At 39.6% G+C, this 24,369-nt stretch overlaps 1 protein-coding gene across 1 annotated transcript in view; it reads left to right on the plus strand.

The window, feature by feature from the left end:
- LOC139947885 (ATP-dependent DNA helicase DDX31-like) overlaps window positions 1–24,369 on the plus strand; it is a 50,267-nt gene that overhangs the window by 6,991 nt on the left and 18,907 nt on the right. The window contains exons 11-15 of the mRNA XM_071945723.1: window positions 660–719; window positions 841–891; window positions 1,342–1,481; window positions 1,939–2,129; window positions 2,943–3,126. Of these exons, the coding sequence (XP_071801824.1) occupies window positions 660–719; window positions 841–891; window positions 1,342–1,481; window positions 1,939–2,129; window positions 2,943–3,126 (626 nt within the window). The remainder of the gene's footprint in view (window positions 1–659; window positions 720–840; window positions 892–1,341; window positions 1,482–1,938; window positions 2,130–2,942; window positions 3,127–24,369) is intronic.

Below are 24,369 nucleotides of genomic sequence, written 5' to 3' on the forward strand. Positions count from 1 at the left end.
CCTGGATTTGCAGGGGTCGAAATTAAGTGTATTTCCATGGTAGTCAGCAGGGCTAGTGACCAATAATTTTTAGTAGCCCTGATTAGATTTTGGTAGCCCGAAAGATACATTATGTCTCGCGTCACGGCTCAAACTTTACAATACACCAATAACATAGTTCTTTATTGTTTGTGATGATGATTTTTGCATTATTTTTCCACTAGCCCATCGGGCTATCAAACTGGAAAAATGAGTAGCCCGGCTGTAAATCTGGTAGTCCCGGGCTAGCGGGCTAGTGGCAATTTCGACCCCTGATTTGTCACAAGAGGTCGCGCTATCACCCCCAACGCGCTATCAACCACGAACCGCTATCACCCGAGAACTGCTATCACAGGAGAGTCTTGGCACATTAGTTAAATCTCCCCCCAAATGAAGGGGCGGGCTCTGCGGGAAACCTACGGACGCGCATTATGTTTCCCCTCGATTTTGGGGGGAGATTTAACGAATGTGCAAAGACTCTCCTGTGATAGCGGTTCTCGGTTGATAGCGCGTTGGGGGTGATAGCGCGCCCTTTTGTGACAAATCCAGGAGAGTCTTGAACCAAGACTACTCCAAACATTGAATGAAAACTCTATTTCTCTTGTTAAAAAATTACTTAATATGATTTTGTTTCTTTACAGGAGCGAACTGAGGTATTTCACAAATTTCAAGAAGCGCCGTCTGGTATACTTTTATGCACGGTGAGTAATGTGTATTATTTGACTTTGGGTGTACTGCCCAGTTTGGTAATTGTTTTTCAAGCCTTAGTGTACAAGAGGATGCACAATTAACAGAAATTCATGTTTGTTTTTTTCCCGTCAGGATGTCGCAGCTCGGGGGTTAGACTTGCCCAAAGTCAAGTGGATTGTCCAGGTAGGTGAACAGAAAACACAGATATGAAAAAAAACTAGCGGCTTACACTTGCGTACTGGTGGTTAAGTCATTAGGGTGTGGGTTTGAATCCCGGTCGTTACACTTGTGTTCTTAAAGCACGATGCTTCGCTTTAATTGCTTTTCTTCACCCAGGGGAGTAAATGGATACCTGCAAGGATAGAGGTTGTATTTAGAAAAGCCTTTTAAGCTGTATACTCCCCAGGAGCTAAGAAATGTTACAGGGAATATAATTAGCCCAATGACTAGGGCATTTAGTAAAGTGCATTGATATATATTGTAAAATACACTATATTATAAGACAAATTTATTATTATTAATAATAATATCAGCTCTTCTATTGCGCATTTCCAATATTATTAATATATCTGTCCAACCTCATCCTTGTTAAAACTGAGAAATACTGTATCCTCTTTCACAAATTTTCTTAAGTATAACACGCCGGGTTCGCCAGAGGACTACGTTCATCGTGTCGGCAGGACGGCCAGGATCGGAAAGAAGGGGCAGTCGCTACTCTTCCTTACCCCAGCTGAGGTCCAGTACCTAGAGACACTTAGCCACCATAAAATCAAGTAAGCTAATCGTGCACTTATTCGCTGAGGACACAAGCAACCGCCGCAGTACACATTGAGTTTGATTGAGCCCATTTCACATGACAGTAAATTAGCACGGGTCTCTTGCTTAATTTTTAGCATGGTTGTGAAGTTTTACAAACTACACTTCTTGCGAAACGAACAGTTCTTATTGTGTAATTTCACAACCTTGCTAAAATTAAACAAGGGACCCGTGCTAAACAGCTGTCGTCTGAAAAGGGCTTTGTTGGTATCAGCTTCAAGTGCCGAGTTTATTAAACCATGTCACACAACATTGGTTAGCGTCCCCAGTTACAACCTGGGAAATGTGCAAAGACAATTTGGCAAAGACCCAACTGGACAGAAGATCGTTGGTTCAAATCCTGCTCTAATAACTTTTTCTTTCTCCAACCCCAAATTGCCTTACGTCAAAATATTTTTTCTTTTTCTTCCTCAGCGTTCGGGAGATAAACTCTGATAGTTTACTCTCCACCCTCCTGACTGTAAACCTCTCATCCTCTGCACCAGCTGCTGGGAACCATCACTACCAGCCTATACGGAATGCACAGGAGGCAGCCGGTGCCCTGCAGAGAGTGTTTGAGGAGTTTGTGAACAATGATAAGGCACACTCCGTGTTGGCCGTTAAAGGTTGGTTGTCGGAACAAACGTAGTCCTCTTTTTGTTTAATGGACACTATTGGTATTTGTCTAAGACCAGTATTCTCACTTGGTGTATCTCAAAAAATGCATAAAATATCAAACCTGTGAAAGTTTGAGCTTAATTGGTCGTGGAAGTTGCGAGATAATAATGAAAGACACCCTTGTCACACGAAGTTGTGTGCTTTCAGATGCTTGAATTCGAGACCTCAAATTCTAAATCTGAGGTCTCGAAATCAAATCGTGGAAAATTACTTCTTAAAAACTACGTCACTTCATAGGGAGCCGTTTCTCACAATATTTTATACTATCAAACTCTCCCCATTACTCATAAACAAGTAAGGTTTTATGCTAATAAATATTTTGAGTAATTACCAATAGTGTCCACTGCCTTTAACAATACACTGAAAAAAACTAGCATGAATTTCTCACGTTACGCTTTAGCAATTTACATCAAATAGTTCCCACGATTAATAAGGTCTCAAGCTTGAGGTAAGTATGACTAGTACACTTTTTCAAAATCCAATCATTGATTCCAACTGGTTGACAAAATATGAGTTTACACTCAGAATATTTACTTGTGTTTGTTGAACTCCACTCAAGAAATAAATTAAAGTTCAAAGGGACCTTAAATCTGCTAACATTCTTTTAATACAAAATTCTTTAAAATAAAAATTCCCATCGCAAGTTGTTATGAATGTAAACTTAATCACTGCACTAGCCATGAACCCAAATGGACAGAAGACACAGAAGGAAGTTTCAGTTATTAAAATATTTACTGTTGTCTGTTTGTTTCTTCCATCAGCGTTCCAGTCTTTTGTCCGTGCCTACGCTACCTACCCAACGGCCCTCAAACACATCTTCCACACCAAGAAACTCCACCTCGGCCACACGGCCAAGAGCTTCGGGCTTAGAGAAGCACCCTCACACATCACGGTTGGGCTAGTCAACCAGCAACCTGGAGGAAAACGAAAACCAAAAGGAAAAAGGTAAGAATGCTTTTTCAAACTGCTTTCAATCTCACTCATTCTTCTTTGGAAGGACTGGTTGGAATTTTTTCAAAACGGGCCACCACTTTTTCATTCATTATCGATCAAAATAGTATCATATTTAATCAATTAAGACATTGTTTTTGGTGACAGCGAGTGAAAAGCGGTGGCTGGATTCAGAAGTTTTCCGAGTAGTCGGGTGTGGTTGTATGGTTTAGGACATTAAACTCCAGTTTTGAAGCCTAAACGATTGGGATGTGGGTTAAGAAACCTGGTCCAAATTTCTTAGAGCTGGTTAAGCATAACAAGTATCTCAGCACAACAGAAGTATACTTAGCAGAATAAGGTTACCAGCCAAAATCCCATTTGACATGTACAGCCTGTGATTGGCATACTGCTTTTTTTTGCTTAGCATTTTTTTTTTATGTGTAAGCAGCTTTATGAAATTAGGCCCTATAAAGCCTGTGAGGTTAAAATCTTGATAAGCACAGAAAAAACTTTCCTTAACATGAAATGGTTTCCAGCCCAATTCCATAGAGTGTACATTGTTGCAGCTGATGCCCACTCATTTTGCACAACAGTATTTCCGGCTAAACAGTTTTATGACATTGGATCCTGGTAGTGAGACTTTTGTCCTTGAGCAAGACACTTAACTGAAATTGTTTCAAGAAGAGGAGATCAATTATTTGGGGGTCGGTGAGAGTAAAAAGTTAACCTAGTTGCTGTGTTTTATGGAGGGTCCTTAAAAATTAATAAGCATAAAAAGGTACTAAAAAGAGCATTGGCGAGCTGTTGATGTTATAAAACTTTGTAAGAAACAACCCCCTTTGAAGTAATGTAGTTTAAAGGCACTGGACACTGTTGGTAACTACTCAAACTAATTGCTAGCATAAAAAACGGTTACTTGGTAACGAGTAATGGAGAGCTGTTGATAGTATAAAACATTGTGAGAAACGGCTCCCTTTGAGGTAACAAAGTTTTTTAGAACAAGATGTAATTTCTCACTCAAATATTTAAAGACTTCGGGCCTGAAGCCCTTGTTAAGCATCTGAAAGCACACACATTTGTGCACCAAGGGTGTTTTCTTTCATTATTCTCTCGAACTTCTACGACCAATTGAGTCAAAATTTTCACAGGTTTGTTATTAGGGTGGCATGGTTTGCGTGTGCGTAAAGTGCTCGCCTCTCACTAAGGTGACCCCGGTTCGATTCCCAGCCGGGGCCATATGTGAGTTGAGTTGTGCGTTGGTTCTCTGCTGTGCACGAGGGTTTTTCGGACCATCTTATTTTCCTCCCTCAGGAAAAATCAAACACTTTCGATCTTGGCTGTGCTCCGTGGTCATAATGGGTTGATGTGTCTGGCAGCCAGAGGCGCCCTTGCATGCCTGCTTCTCGAACACGTTGTAGCCGCGTCCTTCGCAATTCAGCTCTTAGCTGCGAGTAAGGATGATTAGCCCCCCAAATTATTATTATTATTATTATTATTTTATGCATGTGTTTGGATACTGGTCTTTGACAGTTACCAAAGTTTATCCTACCTTTAACTATGAATTCACCATGAACTTGTAAAAAGGTTGTTTTATTTATCTACATTATCAGTCTGAGCCCATCTAATGTTGGCTGCAACTGCCGCATCTCTTTCTTTACTTTCCCGGCCTAACAGTCATTAGTCAACTCATGCGTGTCGCTAATTAGGTAATGAGTCATTTAGCTGTTTAAGACTATTGAGGGTATAATGACATTAGCCACTCCCTTCTTTGTATCTGGTAGTTATAACTAAGCTCATCAGCGCCAGTCCCTGTGTGTCTATGGTGTCACTTAGAACCCAAGGTTCTCCAACATGATGTGCACATGATGTGCATAGTGTACATCGTTTTGTTGTTGTTTTTGTATGTTTTTTTATGAGAGATCGCCTAACGTCACAAGGCCACGGACGGCCACTTTAAGGCAAGGGCTACACTTTACTGACTTGGGCTGTAGGTAGACCCAAATCAACTGCCACCAGGGGAGAGTTGCCACCTACTCCTGGGGCTCAAACAGGGTTTTTCCCTTCTCAGTCAGTAAGGATTTAGGCATGGGTGTCATCCACTAGGAGCTTTGCTTTTACAAGGCCACTTGCTGCATCATGCCATTACAACATTCCAAATGCGTACTCAGTTCTCAAAATGTAGACCTCTTGTATGTAGCCTGCCATCGCTGCGATCAAACAGTAGAAACACGCAAGTGTGGGTAAGTGCCACACACAACTCTCAGCCATTGATATGTCGTCTTCAGACCCCAGTGAGGGTGCTGTCTTAACTTCTAACATACGCAAGAGGCCCGTTTAACACCAATGCTTTAGTATAACTCTAGTTTTACCGCAAAGAACAAACTTTTTCAAAATAAACCCAGGGCCAATCACAATGGTGCAATAAAAAGCATTTAACCTTGAGCGCTTCTTTTAACTTTGTATATTTTAAAACTGTTTTACAATATGTGTTTTAAACATTGTGGTATATTAAATGCACATTATATGGCAAATAGAGGCAGGCCCTAAAGCACTTAACGTCATCAGGCCCAAGTCTAGTTCCCAGACTCACTTTATATAGCAGCCTTGCTTGCTTAACTAAAGCCCCTGTTCATTTTGTTTTGCATTATGTAAGCTAATGTTATCAGTAATAATTAATGTATTTATTGCTTGTGGACAAATGAGCATGCCATGTAAACATTATCGGTCTAAGTGCTTACTTAATTGAGACATAAAAAGTGCAGATACCTTCGTTTTCCCATGTTGTCTGAAATTTGCTGGTATTGCCCTGATAGGCTTGCCTCACGGGAAGATAGAGTGTGCGCATGATTTCAAGAACAGTGCTTAGCTAGTTTCCTATTGTGGCTCAGTCACACCAATGAAACTTCTTGACTTTTTGGGCATAAAACCCATATCCGCTTACTAAGTTTTTTTTCCAAGCTCAGCATTTTATTTAAACACTTGCTGGATGGCTTATTGAGATATGGCCATGATGTCTAGCAAAACAAACAGTCACTTTTAGAAACTATCAAATTAGGTTTTGTTTGTTAGCATTGCTGGAACCACCTCGGGCATAAGGTTACATACAATTGCTGCCAAAAGACAGCAAAGGCAGTTGTCTGTATTTTCAATAGAGGGCAGTATACAGCTTGACCATTAAGTGGCCTGCAATGAGAGTTCAGTTGTTAATTAAGCAACAAAAGATAACTCTGGTGAATGTAGCTTGGGTTGAAACTGGTCGTTAATACAATATATTTTTTACTACTTCTAATCTTTGTGATCATTAAAAAGCATTTGGTCTTTTTCAAACTGCTTAGACATCTTGGACCTCCCCACTGATTTACCAAGGTTCGAACAATCACTTTCTTACAATTTGCTAGAAAGGTAAATGGCCTGACGTTTTGACCCTTGCCAAGCCTCCAAAGGCTTACAGCTTGTTTACTTCTGAGCCATCAATTATTAAGAAAACTGTCTTTTAAATTGTTTTGTTTCTGTAAAAACAAGTTCACATCCCACAAGGCTTGTTTGCAACGGGAGGAAAACAACTTGAACTGGTCAATCGACCTCAAAGGCAGGTCATCCTTTCGACCCAGCAATACAAAATAGAGGGCAGTTGCCTTGAAATGCACAATTCTGTAATCATTCACTAAAAAAGAAAAAAAGAGAAGGAAAAAAAAAACACACAAAAAGTCTTTTATAGAGTCTTTTTATCTAGTCAGGTAATTCCGTAGCAGTAAATATTTGAACAACCCACTTGGTTAATTCGCCCTTGCAACTTCCCTCATGAATTTTTGATACTTGTACTCGTTGGATATTTTTTTTTATTCTCTAGAAATTAAGGGATTATAAAGCACCATTTCTAGACAATTAGGTGCACTTATGTATTACGGACATTTCTCTGCCTGATTGCCACAAAAAAAAGAGAGTGGAGTTTCGATGGAGGGGGGGGGGTTGGATTTGCATCAGTCATTATTAATGTCGGACATCATAATAATGCATTGAACTGGTTGGCGACCACTCAAACATGACAACTCCCCGAGTCCGTACATGGTTGTATTATTCATGCGCGTTTGTCGTTTGCTCGATTGTGTATTTATGAGTCGACATGTGAGCGAGTTACTTCTAGACCATTTAGCCACTAATCGCCTGTTTGTAATACAGAATGCATTAAATTGCTAATGAGACGAACATAATGCCTGGTTTTTATTTTGTCCTTTTTTTTTTTTAAACCTTTTTTTATGGGTGGTAGTTAGTCTTACTTTACATAAGTCAAAAACCTTTTCAGTATACACATGGTTACATTTGGTTTGCAGTAACACCATGTGTTCATCTACTTGCCAGGTAGTGTTTATTCTTTATTGTATATATAGATGTACAGTATACAATAAAAATTAATATGTGAAAATACATTTCAAAATGTGGATTGGGTTTTCAGTCCCTACTTGACTGTGTGTGGGTTTTCTTTGGGATAACTCTCTCGGGTTTTTCCTCCCACATTTTAAACTGAAACTTCCTTGTATTCTCTGCAAGACCAGTTGAAGTACGCCCAAAGTCCGCGGGGTAAGCAGTTTGGTCACGCAGATTAGTTTTGTTTTGGCTCATGGTCTAACAGGAGACACCTTTTTGTTCTAGCGCATAAGAAGATGCAAAGATTTGAAGAAGAAAAAAGTTCCACTTTTGTCGCAGCTCAGTTAGGAGCAACACCATTTTATTGTAAGTTTATTTTTAGTTTGGGGTATAAATGAGTTTGACTTCAACAAAAACCAATCTATGACGCTACGAAAAACACATTTACAGAAATTTGACTTTGAGGTTTACCTGTACTATTAATGGCATAAGAAATACCCATTAGCCGTCGCTACTCTACTAGTACTGTCAGTAATTCTTTTCAAACATATTGGTCACATGGCGCTTGATTACATTCAAGACAATTCGCTAGCGGACAACTACAGATGGCAAAATTGGACATCGGTCCCAGAAAAGTGCAGTGGTTGTTTTGTCTTTTCTTTATCAAATCTTTAGGTAAATCTGGCCAGTAGAACATTTTTATAAGTCTGAAATGAAGAGAAAAGAGTTTGACAATATTATTCGGCGTGTTGAGAGATCATCATGATAGTTGGATAATAATTAATCTTGGAGGCGTAGAACGTCTTGAAGAAGTTTTGTTTGGCAAGAATATATAAAATATGTCATACTCAGTAATTTCGAAGCAATTAGTTTTTATATTAAATAATATAGGATTTGTGGCATTGCATGGTGAGGTATCAATATATATTTGGTTTGCGGTAACACCATATTTTTTGCCAGGTAGAGTTTGTTCTTAAAGAAATGTCTTGCTTAATTTTACTACTACCGCGGAGTAGATTGTTGGGGTGTTCGGGAGACTTCTCACTTCTGAAAAGAACTGTCCTGCTTATTAACTATTACCCGGGCGGATGGTATAGAAATAGGCTGGGACTACTACTTTAGCTTATAGGATTGTAATTAACTGTACTACCGCGGAGTCAGTTCTTGGGTTGGTCTCAACGTTTCGACTAGCTTGCTGTAAATAAGTCATACTTTATGATGTACGTTGCTGGTGATGAGGGCGGTTCCCAAAAGCTCCTTATAAGACATGTAAGATATAACTCACACCCTGTGTTATCAAAATGAGGAAATGATGCCAATTCAATTAACAATGTTGGCCTACTGCCTCCGAGACGGATCTTGGTTACAGACTGTTTTGTCAGCTGTGACTTTAATCCCCGTTCTTCCATTTCTGAGTTTTCCTAGCATTTTTTTGTAATCGTTTTGTTTTAATAGTAAATGCTGTAGTATCCTGCCGTCGATTTCACAAAACTCTTCCTAACTTAAGACTAATCTTAGGACTTAGGACGAGTCCCAACCCTACAATGTAGCATGCAAACCTTAAGATTAATCCTAAGTTAGGAAGAGTTACTCGTCCTAACTCGAGATAAGACGAGTCCTAACTCTTTGTGAAATCGACGGCAGCATAAAGAGTGCCTAGTATTCTTAATCATCACTATTGTTTTTGTACGTATCATTGTTTTTCTGTGGCATTATTTTGAATCTTTTAAAGAGCAAGTCTCCCTTGAAATTTCTTTTTGGTGCAATGAATAATAGCCAAAGCAATAGCTGAAGCCATAACCAATACCGTAACCAATACCAATGCCATAGCCTGGGCCCAATTTCATAGAGCTGCTAAGCACAAAAATTTGCTAAGCATGAAATTTCTTCCTCGATAAAAACAGGATTACCAGCCAAATTTCCATTTGTTACATAATGCTTGTTACTGGTATTCAGCTTTTGTTTGCTAATCCTGAAAAACACATGGAAATTTGGTTAGTAAACCTGTTTTTTATCAAGGAAGAAATTTCATGCTAAGCAAATTTTTGTGCTTAGTAGCTTTATGAAATTGGGCCCTGATCACAGCTAAAGCCATAGCCTGAGCTTTAGCCAAATCATAGCCAAAGCCAAACTGTTTCAAAAAGGACCTTTCATATGTAATACATCTTCTATTTGATAAGAGAAATAGAACTGTTTTGCTCATTTAGGATGCAACCAGGTATGACCAATCTTTCCGTTTTTTTTCCATCTGGAATTCACCCATCAATCCCTGGACTACTGTCTAAAATGTCATCATTTCAGCTGGATGGTTTCCATCTTGTGTCCGATACTTTCATCTTCTCTAATCAATTTGGACTTGAGGGGGTCGTCCAGAGGCCTCAGGTGTCCGCTCAGGCAGGGAGAGAGGGAGTTTTTATTTTGAGCCGATTTTGTCACAATTAATGGCGGAGGCGTAGGCTTGAGTTGGTGGATCAAACTGACATGGTGACTTTTAGTACACTAATCAATTTGGGATTTCAGGAGTAACGATTATAAGCCTTGAACCTTTTGTTTACATGTAGACTGCCCTCTATTGGAATCTTTTCAGCGGTTTGTGCGCAGTTCTTGTTTTGCAGAGGCACTTTAACCTTTGACATCACTCTTGAGCCAGAATGTACATATGCTTTTAAAACCTGATCTGCCGTGCGCATACTGCCAGCATAAACCTGATGTTTTGGTTTAACTGTGACATCAGAGAACACATCGTCTTTTCAGTGCCTTACCTTTTTTTGGGGGGTAGGGGGGTGCGCGCAAATTTCAAGGGAAATTTCAAGGGAATGTCCACTAGACTACCGGTCTTGTAGCTCAAAACTGCTGTACATAGCAAATTCATTTTGAACTTGTTGAGACTTGATAAACGCTGAACACTAAGAATTGTTGTGGGGTTTACTGTTCTAAAAGTCACTTGCTCAAATCAATTGCATTGTTCTCTCTTTAGTTCATGTAGTTTGTTGGCAAATTTTTGCTTTCTCAGTGTTGAAAAGCACCCTTATTTAATCTGAAATATGGACGAGTGGCAAGAGTTAGAAGAAAAAAGAATAACAAAATACTTGTTGGGCCTGGTGGCAATAGGGATAAAGACCCAACCTTATTAAAAAAGTCATTAACTGTTCACTGTCAAATAAAAATTAAAAGCGGCCGTAAAAGTCTTCAAGCCACAAAACTGAAAGTTAATAACCTTTAGAGCGCTAAAGCTTAAACAAACGGCGTTCCTCCCAAATAAAACAGAAAAATGAAAAACCATCAGATAAATGTCCGCCTCTAATCAAAAAAAATTTTAATTTGAGAAACTGTTAAAGGTAATCCATCAAAAACGTTGGGTCCTTAAAACCGCCGATGTAAATATGAAAATGGTCACTCCAATTTATGTTACGACTGGGAAGGCTGTGTTGCGCTTCGGAAGGCTGTGTTGCGCTTCCGAGTCGAGTCGCACTCCATGTTTTTTCCTCTGGGTTAGCATGTGGGAGCCATTAGTCTCGGCTCATCGCACATTATTATTAACTGACATTTCTCGTCTGCTTTTCAGCTTAAGTCTCCACAATATCGTTTACCTCTCCCAAATTCGACCTAATCCCGCCATAATTCCCTTAATTCCTGTGAGTTGCTATGTCTGAAAAACAGAAAAACAAAAGGTAAAGAGTTAAAAGTGAGGTGGGTGGAGTTGAAAAGCGACAGCTTTTAATTGAGCTTGGCATTGCGGATGAATCCTTCGTACAATAATTGCAAACTGTTTTAGAGAATCTGTGAAGTTGTGTGGGCGTCTAAATACCAGGGTTTTAAAGTGATGAGCAAAAAGCACCCATTTATTACTTATTATGAATTATATTTCAGAATAATACATAGTAAAGGTTTGTGGTAACACCAGTTAATGAAAATGTTTAAATTAGTTGGGGTGGTTCTGAAAATAACCGTTGGTTTCAACTCGACGTTTCAATCAGTATCCTCTGATCGTCTTCTGGAGAAAGCTGGACTATGATTCTGCATGTAATCTGCATACATCAACAACCTTGAATGCCTTTTACTTAGGAGAAAATGCCTTGGTGCCCTTGCCCTTTCAACATCAAAGCATCCGGCCTATTTTCCAAACGGAAGTGCCCTTTGCAAAATTTAAAATGGCCTCTCCTTCCCAAAGATCTAAAGTTCTAGGCCTCGGATATTTAAATTCTCAAGGACTTGGACATGAATACTCCTTCATCATGTTCATGTTGTTTTTCCACAACCTTGAGATTGTAGAGTCGCGAGGCTAACATAATAGTCAAGTAGGATTATTTTGACTGCCCTCACTGATGCGATTAAATCACGGAGCTGACGTTTGAAGCAGCTGGTTATCAATTCAAAATAAAGTTCATGTAACACCTGAACATTCTGATCTGTGTGTTTGTGGAGTACTAGGCGTGTGATTTCTAAAGATTTGTTTTTGTTTTTAGTATTTTCTCAAAATCCTGTTGACTAAGGGGCAATTCAAAATATACGGAAAGTTCTGGGTTTAACCTTTTTCTCGCAGCATACAACATAAATGTGGATTCTCTCTTTTAAAAACCTATTATCAGATTTACTTAAGACGAAATAAAACAAACAGCAATTCAAATTTCAATCACAAACTTAATTGCAATCTTTACACTCCTTAAAGAGAGAAAACAAAAAGTAATTTTTTAGTGAAATGGTAATTGATGACTGCTGCCCTCTATTGACCAAAGTTATTACTTTATACCCAGTTCAATTTCTCAGGAATCCCTTTTGATTAATAGCCAAAACCGTTCTTATCCATTGGGGAATTTCAATCAGTTTGCTCCTCCACCAACAATTTTAACATTTTATAATTCAAAGCTCCCCGTACTTTTCCCACCTTACACTTCTTTGCAAAATTTGTGTGGGAATTTATTTTCTGTCCCACCAGATTTTAAAATCGGGAAAAAGTTTCACACAAGCGGCACTGAATGTTTATCCAGTAAGGTTTTGCCTAATTGAAGACTAAAGTCCCCGTGGGGAAATAATGACAGATTTCCCCACGGCATATTCTGCATTCTTGCCAAAAGGATCTAAGCAGATGTGGTGTGAAAAATAATATTTCTCTGCAAAACAACACTCTTTACTCCCCGTAATCCCTTTGGAATACCCCCTTATTATCTTGGGTCACTATACCCTTACTATCCTATAACATTTATCGCTGTTTTAAAGGAACACGTTGCCTTGGATTGGACGAGTTGGTCTATTCAAAAGCGTTTGTAACCGTTTGTTATGAAATGCATATGGGTAGAAAGATAATTTAAAAGTAGAATACAATGATCCACACAAGTTTGCCTCGAAATTGCGTGGTTTTCCTTTTACTGTGCGAACAAACACGGTCGGCCATTTATGGGAGTCAAAAATTTGACTCCCATAAATGGCCGACCGTGTTAGTCGACGAGGTAAAAGAAAAACCGTGCAATTTCGAGGCATGTTTGTGTGGATCATTGTATTCTACTTTTACAGCATCTTTCTACCCATATGCATATTATAACAAACGCTTTTCAAAGACCAACTCGACCGATCCAAGGCAACGTGTTCCTTTAATCCATGCAGGCCTAGATGTACACACAGGAGTTGCCCCATGTCTTGGCCTTGGTGCCCCTTCAAAAGTTTCCCATAGATTTTTTAATGGAAGTGCCCTTGAAATTCCATACTACCCCATTACCTGTATCGCTGTCTTAGTTCCATGTAGGCCTGAAATTATACGAAGGCCATGGCTTCTGTTGCCCCCGGTCATGGACTTGGTGCCCCTTCAAAAGTTTCCCATAGACTTCAGGATTGTCCAATGGAAGTGCCCTTAAAAAATTAAAATGGCCTTGCTCTCTTTAAACGATGAAGTTCCATACTACCCCATAGCCTGTATTGCTGTCTAGTTCCATGTGTCCTTCTTAGCTTTTATGACTTGTGATAGCTCTTTCACAAAGTACCAGGCTGTTTGTTTGTCAACCAGCCTTGCGTCTGGCTGAAGACTGCATTAGAATAAAGTAACTTTAGGGAGCTTATGGCTTTTGGCTGCAGCGACATTGTTGCGTTAATGGTACTTGGTGGCATTCTAGCTCTATAACCTACTGTCAAACCACAAATTCGGACAGCCTTAATTTGATTCGGAAATTTCTCCTTACTTGTTTTTTTCAAGATGGTGGAATTTTGATAGCAATTGAATCTCATGGTTGTTTTTCCGACCTAGTCTCATTTTTTTGAGAAAATAGAATTGGCTGTTGCAAACAACTTACCAACCAAATGGACCAAGGGTATAAATGCAAAAAATAGTTATTGGCCTGACGTTTCGACCCTAGTAGAGTCTTTCTCGAGAAAATAGAATTGGCTGTTACAAAAAACTTACCAGCCAAATGGACCGAGGGTATAAATGCAAAAAATAGTAAATGGCCTGACATTTCGACCCTAGCAGAGTCTTTCTCGAAGGCTAGTCTCATTTTTATGACGCTGGTCTAAACAGAAATAACCAAAGACGACTACAGGCCTGGAATTTCATCTTTTGAGATGGCAAGGTCACTTTCATTTTGCAAAGGGCACTTCCAATTGAATATCTGAAGTATATGGGAAACTTTTGAAGGGGCACCAAGGCCAAGACTAGGGCAACGGAGGCCAGACCTGGGGCAATGTGATTCCAGGCCAGCAACACTACGATAAAGGTCTCTCGACTTCTTCAATTCCAAGGAGCCAGTACCCCCCCCCCCCACATCTCAAAAAAATAAAACACAGATATTAAAAGCGTCTTATTCATGCACATGCACGTACAAGATTGAATGTGCCCTTTTTTTCTCTAACCCCTCCGTTGTGTCTCGCATATCCCTCATTCCTGTTTTTTCCCCCTTCTCTCCCCGAACGGTTAGAATAACAAGACAAGCGAGGGCTCCACGGCCCGTCCGCTCCTGCTGTCACCACCCCATAATGGCATCATCAAATATTAAAAACGGATAATAATCCACTTCCAGTCATTTTTTCTTCTTCTTCTGATAAGCACTTTTTGAATTGCTCCCGTGCCATGTCGGGGAGCGCCATAATGGCATATAAAATATTCAGTGGTGTGAATAATCGGTCTTAAGAGTAGTGAGCTCCACGGGGTGATTAGAAGCGAGGAAGGGGGGGCGAGTGATGTTTAGGAGGGGGGGAGTTGAGATGTTGAGAAGGGGGGTTAAAGCTGATGATAAAGTGGCCGTCTTACAATATGCGGTGAAAAAATCAAGTGCTCAAAGACAATGCCGTATTGTCTTTTTCTTTTTGATGGACTATACTAGAATAAAGCGTGGAAGGGGGGGGGGGCGCCAAAGATGAACATGGTAAAGTTTGGGTCTTTACAATATGTTGTGAATGATTCATGCGCTTAAAGACGATGCTTGTGTTGTGTTGTACTTTTTGGACAGACTGTACTTGAATGTATAGTTTGCTCACTGGGGTGATTAGTAGCGAGGAGGGGGTGGTGAAGTGGAGGAGGAAGGGGGGGGGGGCAAAGGGTGAATAAGTTAAAGTTGCCCTCTTTCAAATATGCCTTGAATGTTTGATGTGCTTAAAGACAATGCCGTATTGTCTTGTATTCTTTTGACTTACTATACTTGAATACATGTATGGTTTGTTGTTTCTATGTGCAGCATAGGGCTTTTGATTAATCTTTCATCGGTATGGGATGAACTTCTTTGATTTGAGGAAATCAATTAATGAAATGGACAAATGAGACAGATCTCCCGCCAAAATTTACATTAGCTCAAAAAGATTATTTTGTGTTTTGATCACATAAAGACTCTTTGGAGTTATCAACATTCTGAAGAAGAAGAAGGAAAAAAAAGGGAAAAAATCCATAGAGGGCGACATTTAAGCTGTGTACATAAACAGAGTCAATTGAGTTCATTGACTTTTTGGGCCATATCAGCAGCAGTAAACCTGATGATGCTAATTGTTATTAGCAGCCAGCAGGCCTGTATGCTTCGTTTTTGAAAGGGTAACTGGGCATCAAGGCATTTTCTCCTTGGTAAAGGGCACCCTATGAGGAAATTGCAAAAAGGGCACCAAGGCAGTGAGCATGCAAGGGGGCATGGAGGCAATGGGAGACTTTCCAACGCTACGTGGCAGCAGACTTACCGGTAAATTTCTATTGTTTACATAGTTCTGAGCATGCGCATAATTATGAGAACAATGACTTTACCCGGTCAGTCTGCTGCCCTCTATCGACCCAGAAAGTCTCCTATTGCCTCGGTTGCCTCGGTGAAGTATCGGGCCTGAGCCAGTGTGCATGTAGTGATGTGGATTCAAGCTTTACCATTGAGGTTTGGGTGCCAGTTCAAATGCACCCACTGGGTCCAATTTATTACCTCTGCTTACCGTCGTATTCTGCACTTGCAATAACAAATTCTTTGCTTACAAGTTACAGGGTAAGCGCTGAATTTCATGGAAAATGTCCCTGCTACAACCTGTGAAATTTGCTTGGTATAAGCTGGTATTCCTTTAATTCTTCCATAAATGGTGATTCTTTGCTTCACACGAATAGTAGAAGCTTTTGGGCTGTGAAAGCTTAAGGCCTGGTCCCACTGCAGCGATAACGAGAACGATAACGATCACGAGGCAAAGAGAACACGTTCTATTGGTTGAATTGCTCTGCGCAGAATACGCACATATGCTCATTCAACCAATTGAATGCGTTCTCTTTGCGTCGTTATCGTTATCGTTCTCGTTATCGCTGCAGTGGGACTGGGCCTTTACTGATTAGGTTCATTCCAATCAAATCCTCCAGGTAAAATCTAAAATACCTCAAAAGTTGACAGAATATCATTTATATAGACAAAATCACCATTACTTTATTGATTGTTGAAATCCAAATACATAGACACACAAAAGACATGTACAAACTCCCTGACAATATAAAGCACTTTTCGTTGGTTTTTGCACCAGGACATGACCAGCTTATTTGAGGAAGCTTTCACAGGTGTGTTGAAATTATGTGTTTATTTGTCAGAAATGATATCACCCATGTTTTACTAATTGATCGATAAATTTGTTTACTCTATTGCTTTGCTTGTCCCTGTCAGTCACAAGAGGGCGCTGTTTACCATTCTAGTCACAATGCGTTGCACACTAAGTATTGCGATTTTCAGAGTTTGTTCATAAACGAGTACAAAACTGGTGCAATTAAACATATTCCACGGCAACCGTGTTCGCTCAGGCGGTAAATCCATAAGTTCACAAAATAGTTATTATTAGCAACAAGAAAAATTAGAAACCTTGGGAAAGGGATTGCTTTCAATTCAGACATCCGTCTGCAATTAGCCTAAAAGCAAAATATTATGACGATTAGCGCCTTCAATATGTGATGGGGTTGTAATGAATTGTCAGTCGAAGGCCGCGTGCGATCACTTAACTTCTCATTTACGAGCCGCAGAGTTATGATTAGAAAATGTCACAGTTGTAGGTTTGTTAAAGTGATCGGGAATGAAGGATGTTTCTACTCACTGTACAAATTAGGATGTTGTTGTTGTCCGACTCTAAAGGATTTTATGGTTTTTTTTTCTTTTCTTTTTTTCCCCCTGTTTCTGTTTAATTTCCGACATGCTTTTGTGTCATGGTTGACTGGGAATAAAAGGTTTTATGCTGGGGATGATTTGGTGATTTTCAGGATAAATAATTCTAAGCGTCGTTGGATGAGAATCCATTTCCCAAGTTCATGAACAAATTATTTTAGATTTTGTGATTTTTGAATTTTGAAGGATGGTTTGACCAGACGCAGGATTTTGGAAACTGCATCTTAAAGTTTGTGCGGAAAAAGAACGGATTCCGATTTTTGGGGAAATAATTCAAGTTTTTTTTATTGTTGTCTTTGTTGGCAGTGTCTGGCTTAGCTTGTTTGTCATTAGTCTGACCAAGGCCTGTATGCTTCGTTTTTGAAAGGGCAAGGGCACCAAGGCATTTTCTCCTCGATAAATGGCACCGGAATTTGTAAATTTCTACTGTATTTCAAGGGCACCAAAGCAATGACCAAAGGGCATCGCCTCCGTGACGTACCAGGCCTGCTGACCGCTTAATCACTCTCTTACTTGTATGTTAAAAGGTTTTCTATAAAAGGAATATGTTTCAACTTTTAAAACCAAGTTAAAACACCGAGTAGTTCCAAAGACCTTGTTTCAATTCAGCATCCTTCGGCCAAACTTAAAAAATTTGATCCAGAATACCTCATAGTTTTGAAGAAACCCTCAGTGCGAAGCATTTTGCATAAAGTATTTGATTGCATTATGTTCTCATAGCTGTAGTGTTTGAGTCTTTCAACAAATAACTATCAACTTTTTAAAACCAAGATAAACACCAAGTAGAAAGCATTACAAAGACCTTGTATTTCAGCTTCTTCTGGCCAAAATCCAAAATGCCTCACAGTTTTGAAGTAGAAAAAACCCAGAGAGAAAACCCTGGACCCAAACAGCAGGCATTTTAAAATAAAATATTTGATTGCATTATGCTCTCATAACTGTAGTAGCATTTCACTCTTTCGCTCTGTGCTCGACATTGTCAGAGCATCATCATTTCTTACCTCTCCAGAACAACCGTATATTGTTCAGCAACTCTGATATTAAATTCCTGAGATAATTTGTCCCTAATAGCATTTGTCAGGTAGTTATGAATTTTCTTTTTTAATAAGATCTGTCTTGTAAATTGTCAATTACCAAACACTTCTTGATGATTTAACCCCTGATTAAAGAAACCTTAAATCCATTTTAATAACTTAAGCAGCAATGAAAATAAAGTACAGTTGGCCATTGTATTGCTATCACCAACTTTGGATAATCTTGTGGTTTTATAATACTTGATATTCATATAATCTTGTTACAAGAGCAATATATGCTGCTACATAACACTTTAGAATGGCAATACTTCTCCTATTGCGTTTTAATATTATTATAACCTCTTTTGAGTAGAATGATTATTTCTGTCTTTGTAAAGCTTGTCATAAACACCATTGTTGTCGTCTTACTGCTGCCTTGATTTTTCTCTCTCGGCGCTTAGAGGACGCTGTTAAATGCAAAGTCACTTTTTTTATTGTGGTACGATTTTGCGCGGACGAGTTGCTTTTCAAAAAGAAAAGTCTATCATCTTGATTGGTGCAGCGTGCAGCTTGGGGTCTGTATTGAAATGGGATGGCTATCACATCGTCCTAAGCCCACACTGACCCTCTGTACTGAACATCTGCTCAATATAACGGGCGAATTCCCTAACCAACCCCCCCCCCCCCCTTCCGTCGGGCGGGCGAGAATCGCCGCTCACAATCAGTCAAATGGATAAGACATTGTGGCAAAGTGACATGTTGTGTATGCAAATACTAACGCCACTTCTGTTTTCGTCGGCCGTATAACGGCCAGTTCTTCACTCTGGTCCAAGACCAATGTTGGAAGGAAATAACTAACATCCCCCCCCCTCTTGATGTCGTCATCTACATGTTGAGATATACAAGCAGCCGGGCATCTTGAGTTGACACAGTCCGTCATGTAGCTGGCGCTGTTAGGGGTGACTCTGAACAATAGGTCGGAGTGGCGCTCCAGAGCGCTACGGTGTTTTCACTGTAATAATCAGCTCCGATCTATTGTCCCCCATTGTTTGCCTGTTTGTGTTCTGGAAGTACAACCGTCGTCTGCGGCCATTCAGGTTGGCTAGGGGATTATTGCTTCCTAGTCATGCGTGTGTTATGTTGACAGCCTTTTTCCTCTTAATTTTTTTTCCCCCGCTTTTTTTTTCCCCCTTTTTTTTCTTCTCTCTTCTTCTTCTTGCTTATTTTTTTGATGGTTTCTTATAATATACCAGCGGGGGATCGCCTGTAAATTTATTCATGGTCTTGTAATTACCGTTTGACTTGGCAATGGGTTTTTGATTACTTGACAATCTGCTGCCCCTGTAAACGGCCAAAAACTACATTGGTAGGGAACGGCCAGGAAGAAAGAAATGTATGTTTAAGGGGCTCCTGTTTGGCTGGGTTGTTTGTTTTACATTATTTTTTTATTTCCCTCTGGAGTTTATCATAACACTTTAAAAGTCGAGAGACAGAGGGGAAGTGATCAAGAGGCTAAATCTTTAAGAATATTTAAACACCACTAATATATTAACAAAGTTTCTGATTGAATACGCAAAGCCCACACCCCATCACAAACGCACAAGCGTCACCTTCTTTCTCAAAAGCTTTTCTAACTGTCCGAAAACACAGACTGACTTTTTTCAGTTTAAAAGCTAACTTGGTGTGAACATTTTTTTGCACAACTTCTAAGCAGTCTCTTGTATATTGATATTTAAATTTTTTTTAAATAATCTGCCTCGTTAAGTGGTATCACATCATTGGTTTCTCTGGCCTTGAATTAACTCACGGCACCCACAGCAATTGCCGTGGTGCCCTGTGCTTTTGCCATGGTGCCCTATGCAAAGTTCCAATACAAACTTACATTTTCTTAATAGAAGTGACCCTTACCAGAGAGAAATTACTGTTCCCCTTCAAGATTGAAATTCAAGGCCTGGTTTCTGGGGGAAAAAGTTATTTCAATCCTTTTGTTTTCAGTAAATGCAACATTCAGTCAGCCTGTGAAATTTCTCGCTGAATTTAGTGTTGCAGTTTTAGAAATATAGTTCATGTTGTGTTAGGGATTGTGTGCTTGTTTGTCGACATTCTTTTTTTCAATTACGTGACAATCGAAATAAAAAAGCAATGGTGATTTGGGATGCCTTCCAATGCTATTTTCTTAACTCTGACAGAATTTCAGATTCACAGTCGTTTTTCTCCGTCTGTTTGTCACTGTGGTATATGTACAGGGAACCATTTTCATCCAGCAATTTTGCATAGCAAGAAATTAAGACTGATTTTTTTTGGTGCATACTGTATGCTGATACGATTGAAACATTCTGTGAAGCATTTTGCTCTGCTGTACAAGGGGAATCATTCACTTTGGTGTAAGTTTTGATGTTTGTAATTTGTGAGGGTTTTTTTTCGAATTGAAGCTGAGGTGATCAATTTTCACTCCCGGCAATTACCAACAGTGCACTTTGTCATTAGCGTGTCTGTTTTGTCTAATCAAATCTAATGATCATTTATGCTGAAAAGGTTGGTGACCTCACCTTAAGCACCAGTAATGAACGGTCATCCGGGTCCATTTATTAAAGCCTGTAAGAAGGGCCCAAATTCATAAAGCTATTTAACATGTTTAAGCAGAAAAACAATTGTATACTCAGACGAAATGAGCAGGATAACAGTAAAAAATTGAACATGTGACATGACTGCTTGGCTGGTAACCTTATGCTGGTAAGCATAATTTTGTTGTGCTTAGCTGCTTTTTGTGCTTAAGTAGTTCTATGAATGTTGGTCCCTGTTGTTTAATTCCTATGGACTAGCATGTTACATACTAGCAGGTCTGTACGCTTTGTTTTTTGGAAGGGCAGGAGCACCAAGGCATTTTCTCCTTGGTGAAGGGCACCCTGTGAGGAAATTATAAATTTCTACTGGAGCACTTCAAGGGCACCAAGGCAATGACCAGGGGGCATGTAGGCAATCGACTTTGTTGTTACCTTTGTGAAGTATCAGACCTGTACTAGGCATTCGTTGCTTACACAGCTAGTGCAGTAACAGCGTGTACAGTAAGCGGAGAATGGTAATCTTAAGCATAGAATTCAGAAGTAAGCAGAGCCCTGATCTGCTTCAAAACACACATTATATTCTACTTTTAAAATATCTTTCCAGCCATGTTCATCTCCAAGTTCATTTTTGTTATTGCCCAAAGCGTGCAAACTGAAGGCATAGCGGCCCTTTAACGTTCGTAATCAAGTTTTGTAATATTTGGCTGTGTTGCACCGTGTAATTCTTATGAAGATAATTTAAGTGGTGAATTTTCGGGCAATTACTGGTTCCACTCCAGGTTATAAATAAAACTTAAATTTAACAATTTGACATATTTATTTAAAAGCTTCCCGAACTCCTTCATTTGATTTTCCACTTCAAGAAAATTCAAAGCCCATCCTAATGGGCGGGCTATGCTTCGAAGGATTTGACAAGATCTCTTAACAGGATTGCGTCTCTTTGTAACAAATAAAAGCTACAATTTTCTGTTCAACTGCTAACAAGTCATCCGTCGACTACTTTTTATTATCGCTAAAATTTCCTCTCATAAACCCCGCTGTATAATAACATCTTTAATGCTTTTTACTTTTGGCGTCTTGGACATTTCCTCCTTTTGACGAAATATGGAACACAACGAGCCGCTTCCCACAATTGGAGATGACATTTAATTCACCAAATGGACCGAAGCGCCTTTTGCCTCCCAATTGCTCCCTAACGCCTTCCAGCGCAGCTCTAAAATGTCCGTCTTGCTTACCGAAGAAGAAGTGAAGGGGGGGGGGGGTTGGAGAGAGAACAGAAGAGAAAAAAAAACTTGAGTCTCTTCTTTGACGGTTTAACCGCTGGACTCTCTCTTGCGATATCAAAGTCAATATCTGTAATTGAGTGTTGCTTAGATGCGACATAAAACCAGCGCGATTGTTCCAGACTTTCCCCGCTGATCCCAAAAGGGACAAGGCAAGGGGGGAAGAGGAAGAAGAAGGGAGAGAGAAAAAAATGAAATTACAAACTCATCAATTTGCCAGTGACCGCTTTGAACCTTGGGGCTTACAATGGACGCCCTGGCAGTGACAATCACTCACTGTGTGCTCGTGGCAGCGCGGGCGGCTAATCATGCCAACATTTAGTTCCCATTAGGTGCCCCTAACCGCTAGCTTTAGCATGGATCAATCCTCTTAAATTCTCCCCCCAATTTTCCAAATTGGATAGCGTTTATTTGCGCAAACAGAGAACGGGTATTTTTTTTTGTATGCCCTCTCCAGGTTTAAGGGGGTTTTGCCTGTGTTACATACGACACACAAGTAATTATGAGCAATTTGCGTTACGACCAACGAAAAAAATCCTGTCTTGTCTTTGAAAGGGTACAAGTTGATGCGAGCGACTGGTGGCGGGGAGTTTTTTGAAATATTATACAGCCTGAAAAAAAAAAAAAAAAAAAAAAAGTAAAATCAAGCTTTGATTTTCAACATCAAGCTAGAAAATCAGTGAAGATGATGTGTACTCTGACTTGACTTGCCCGCAGGGCACTTGATTGGTAATACCCCTGTCTTGTGACAGTTTTCTTTCGTTTCTTGTATTATTGCGCTCCTCGTTTGCCGTTAGGCATAGAGGACATTCTCCCCTGTAGTCATGTCGATGAGGCGATCAGTTATCCGCTTTAGTGCCTACCCAATCAGCGTGATGGGGCAATCGGACAACTCACAAACAACACACAAAAAAGGTTTCTCACTGTCCGAGGCAATCTAAGCATCTCAAATGAGCTATTGTGTTGACGAGACTAAGCATGCATCGGTGTAAAGAGAGAAAAGAGTAGAAAAGGCTAATGTGTGTTCCTCATCAAACGGTTGCGTGAATTGTATGTATGTGTGCAATGAGATCGATTGATGCATATGTCATAATTTGTGTAAACCTATAATTGTAATGGGTTCCTGTTTGTTCATGTTGCCAGCGAAGTGTACAAATTTTTGGTCACTTTGCTAATGAGTATTTTTCTGACCTCCTTTGATTGGATTTTTTTTTTTAAATTTATTTGTACAATTTTTTGTGCTGGGCTTATGTTTGTAGCATTATTTTATAAGTGTCGCTTTTACAGTTTTGTGTTTTAAGTTTTTATCTTTCACGAAGGTTATGATTCCTTTTTTATGTTGGTATAAATTTTAAAAAGGACTACCGGGTAGTTCTCCTAAGCAAAAATTGAGTGGGGCACCAGGCACAACAATGAGTAGTTTAACTTTGCTAAGTTATTTACATCTCTAATTTAAGAAACTTATAAATCCTGGTTTTTTTTAATCCTAAGAATAGTACAGCCATCCCATTCTCTTGGTTTCAATGAACACACCACACAACCAACCTGTGAAGATTTTCATACTTCATGGAGGCAACGAAGGCAGTTGCCTCCGTGAAATTTTCAATTGCCTCATAGGGTGCCCTTTACCACAGAGAAAATGCCTTGGTGCCCTTGCCCTTTCAAAAACGAAGCATACAGGCCTGATAAGACTTGGGATTTTTTTTTCTTCTGAAAATTCTTCTTTTGAGTCAGTGATGGTGAATGTTTCTTAGATTGACGTCAGAATTGGAACTATGTATTCGGAAGCACTTTCCTCCCACAGACTAGACATGAGTTGTTCTCAGGACAACCAAAGTTTGTGAAAAGGTTGTCTCCAAAAAAAAAAAAAAAACGCCTACATTGACTTCAATCATTCGCTATGTGATACAAAGTGCAACAACCTCACAACGACATGTTACTTCATTGCACACAAAGATTGTGAACTGCTGAAAACAAGAAAGAAGCACCTTTTTTAATTTTAGTTCTGGCGCACACTTCCTTTCTCTTCAATATGTCGTGTCGGATGCGAAAAATTGCTCGCGCTCCCACGAAGTATCTTGGGAAATTAGTCAAGTTGTGATGCTAAGATGTAAAACTCCTTCGCTCCATTTTTGTAAATTTGAGAGGAAAGGGAAGATGGATATATAGTTTGACTTTGGAGGTTTTTTCAGTGAGAGATCGTCGTAAACTAGTTCTGTGTGAGTGACGATTCCTTTTTATTCGATTAGATAAATAAGATGTTTTGACAAACTGTGATTTCCCGTCGGGATCTTGGATAGTTTTTAACTCTCTTTCGTGGCGGGTAAACGTCTCTGTGATAGTTTTTGTTTGTTAATGGAGTAGCAGGCCTGGAGTTTCCTTTTTGAGAGGGCAAGGCCGTTTTCATTTTGCAAAGGGCACTTCCATTGGTAACAATCTTCATAGGCAGAGG

Source organism: Asterias amurensis, chromosome 15, assembly GCF_032118995.1.
Source record: "Asterias amurensis chromosome 15, ASM3211899v1".
NCBI classification, from domain to species: domain Eukaryota; kingdom Metazoa; phylum Echinodermata; class Asteroidea; order Forcipulatida; family Asteriidae; genus Asterias; species Asterias amurensis.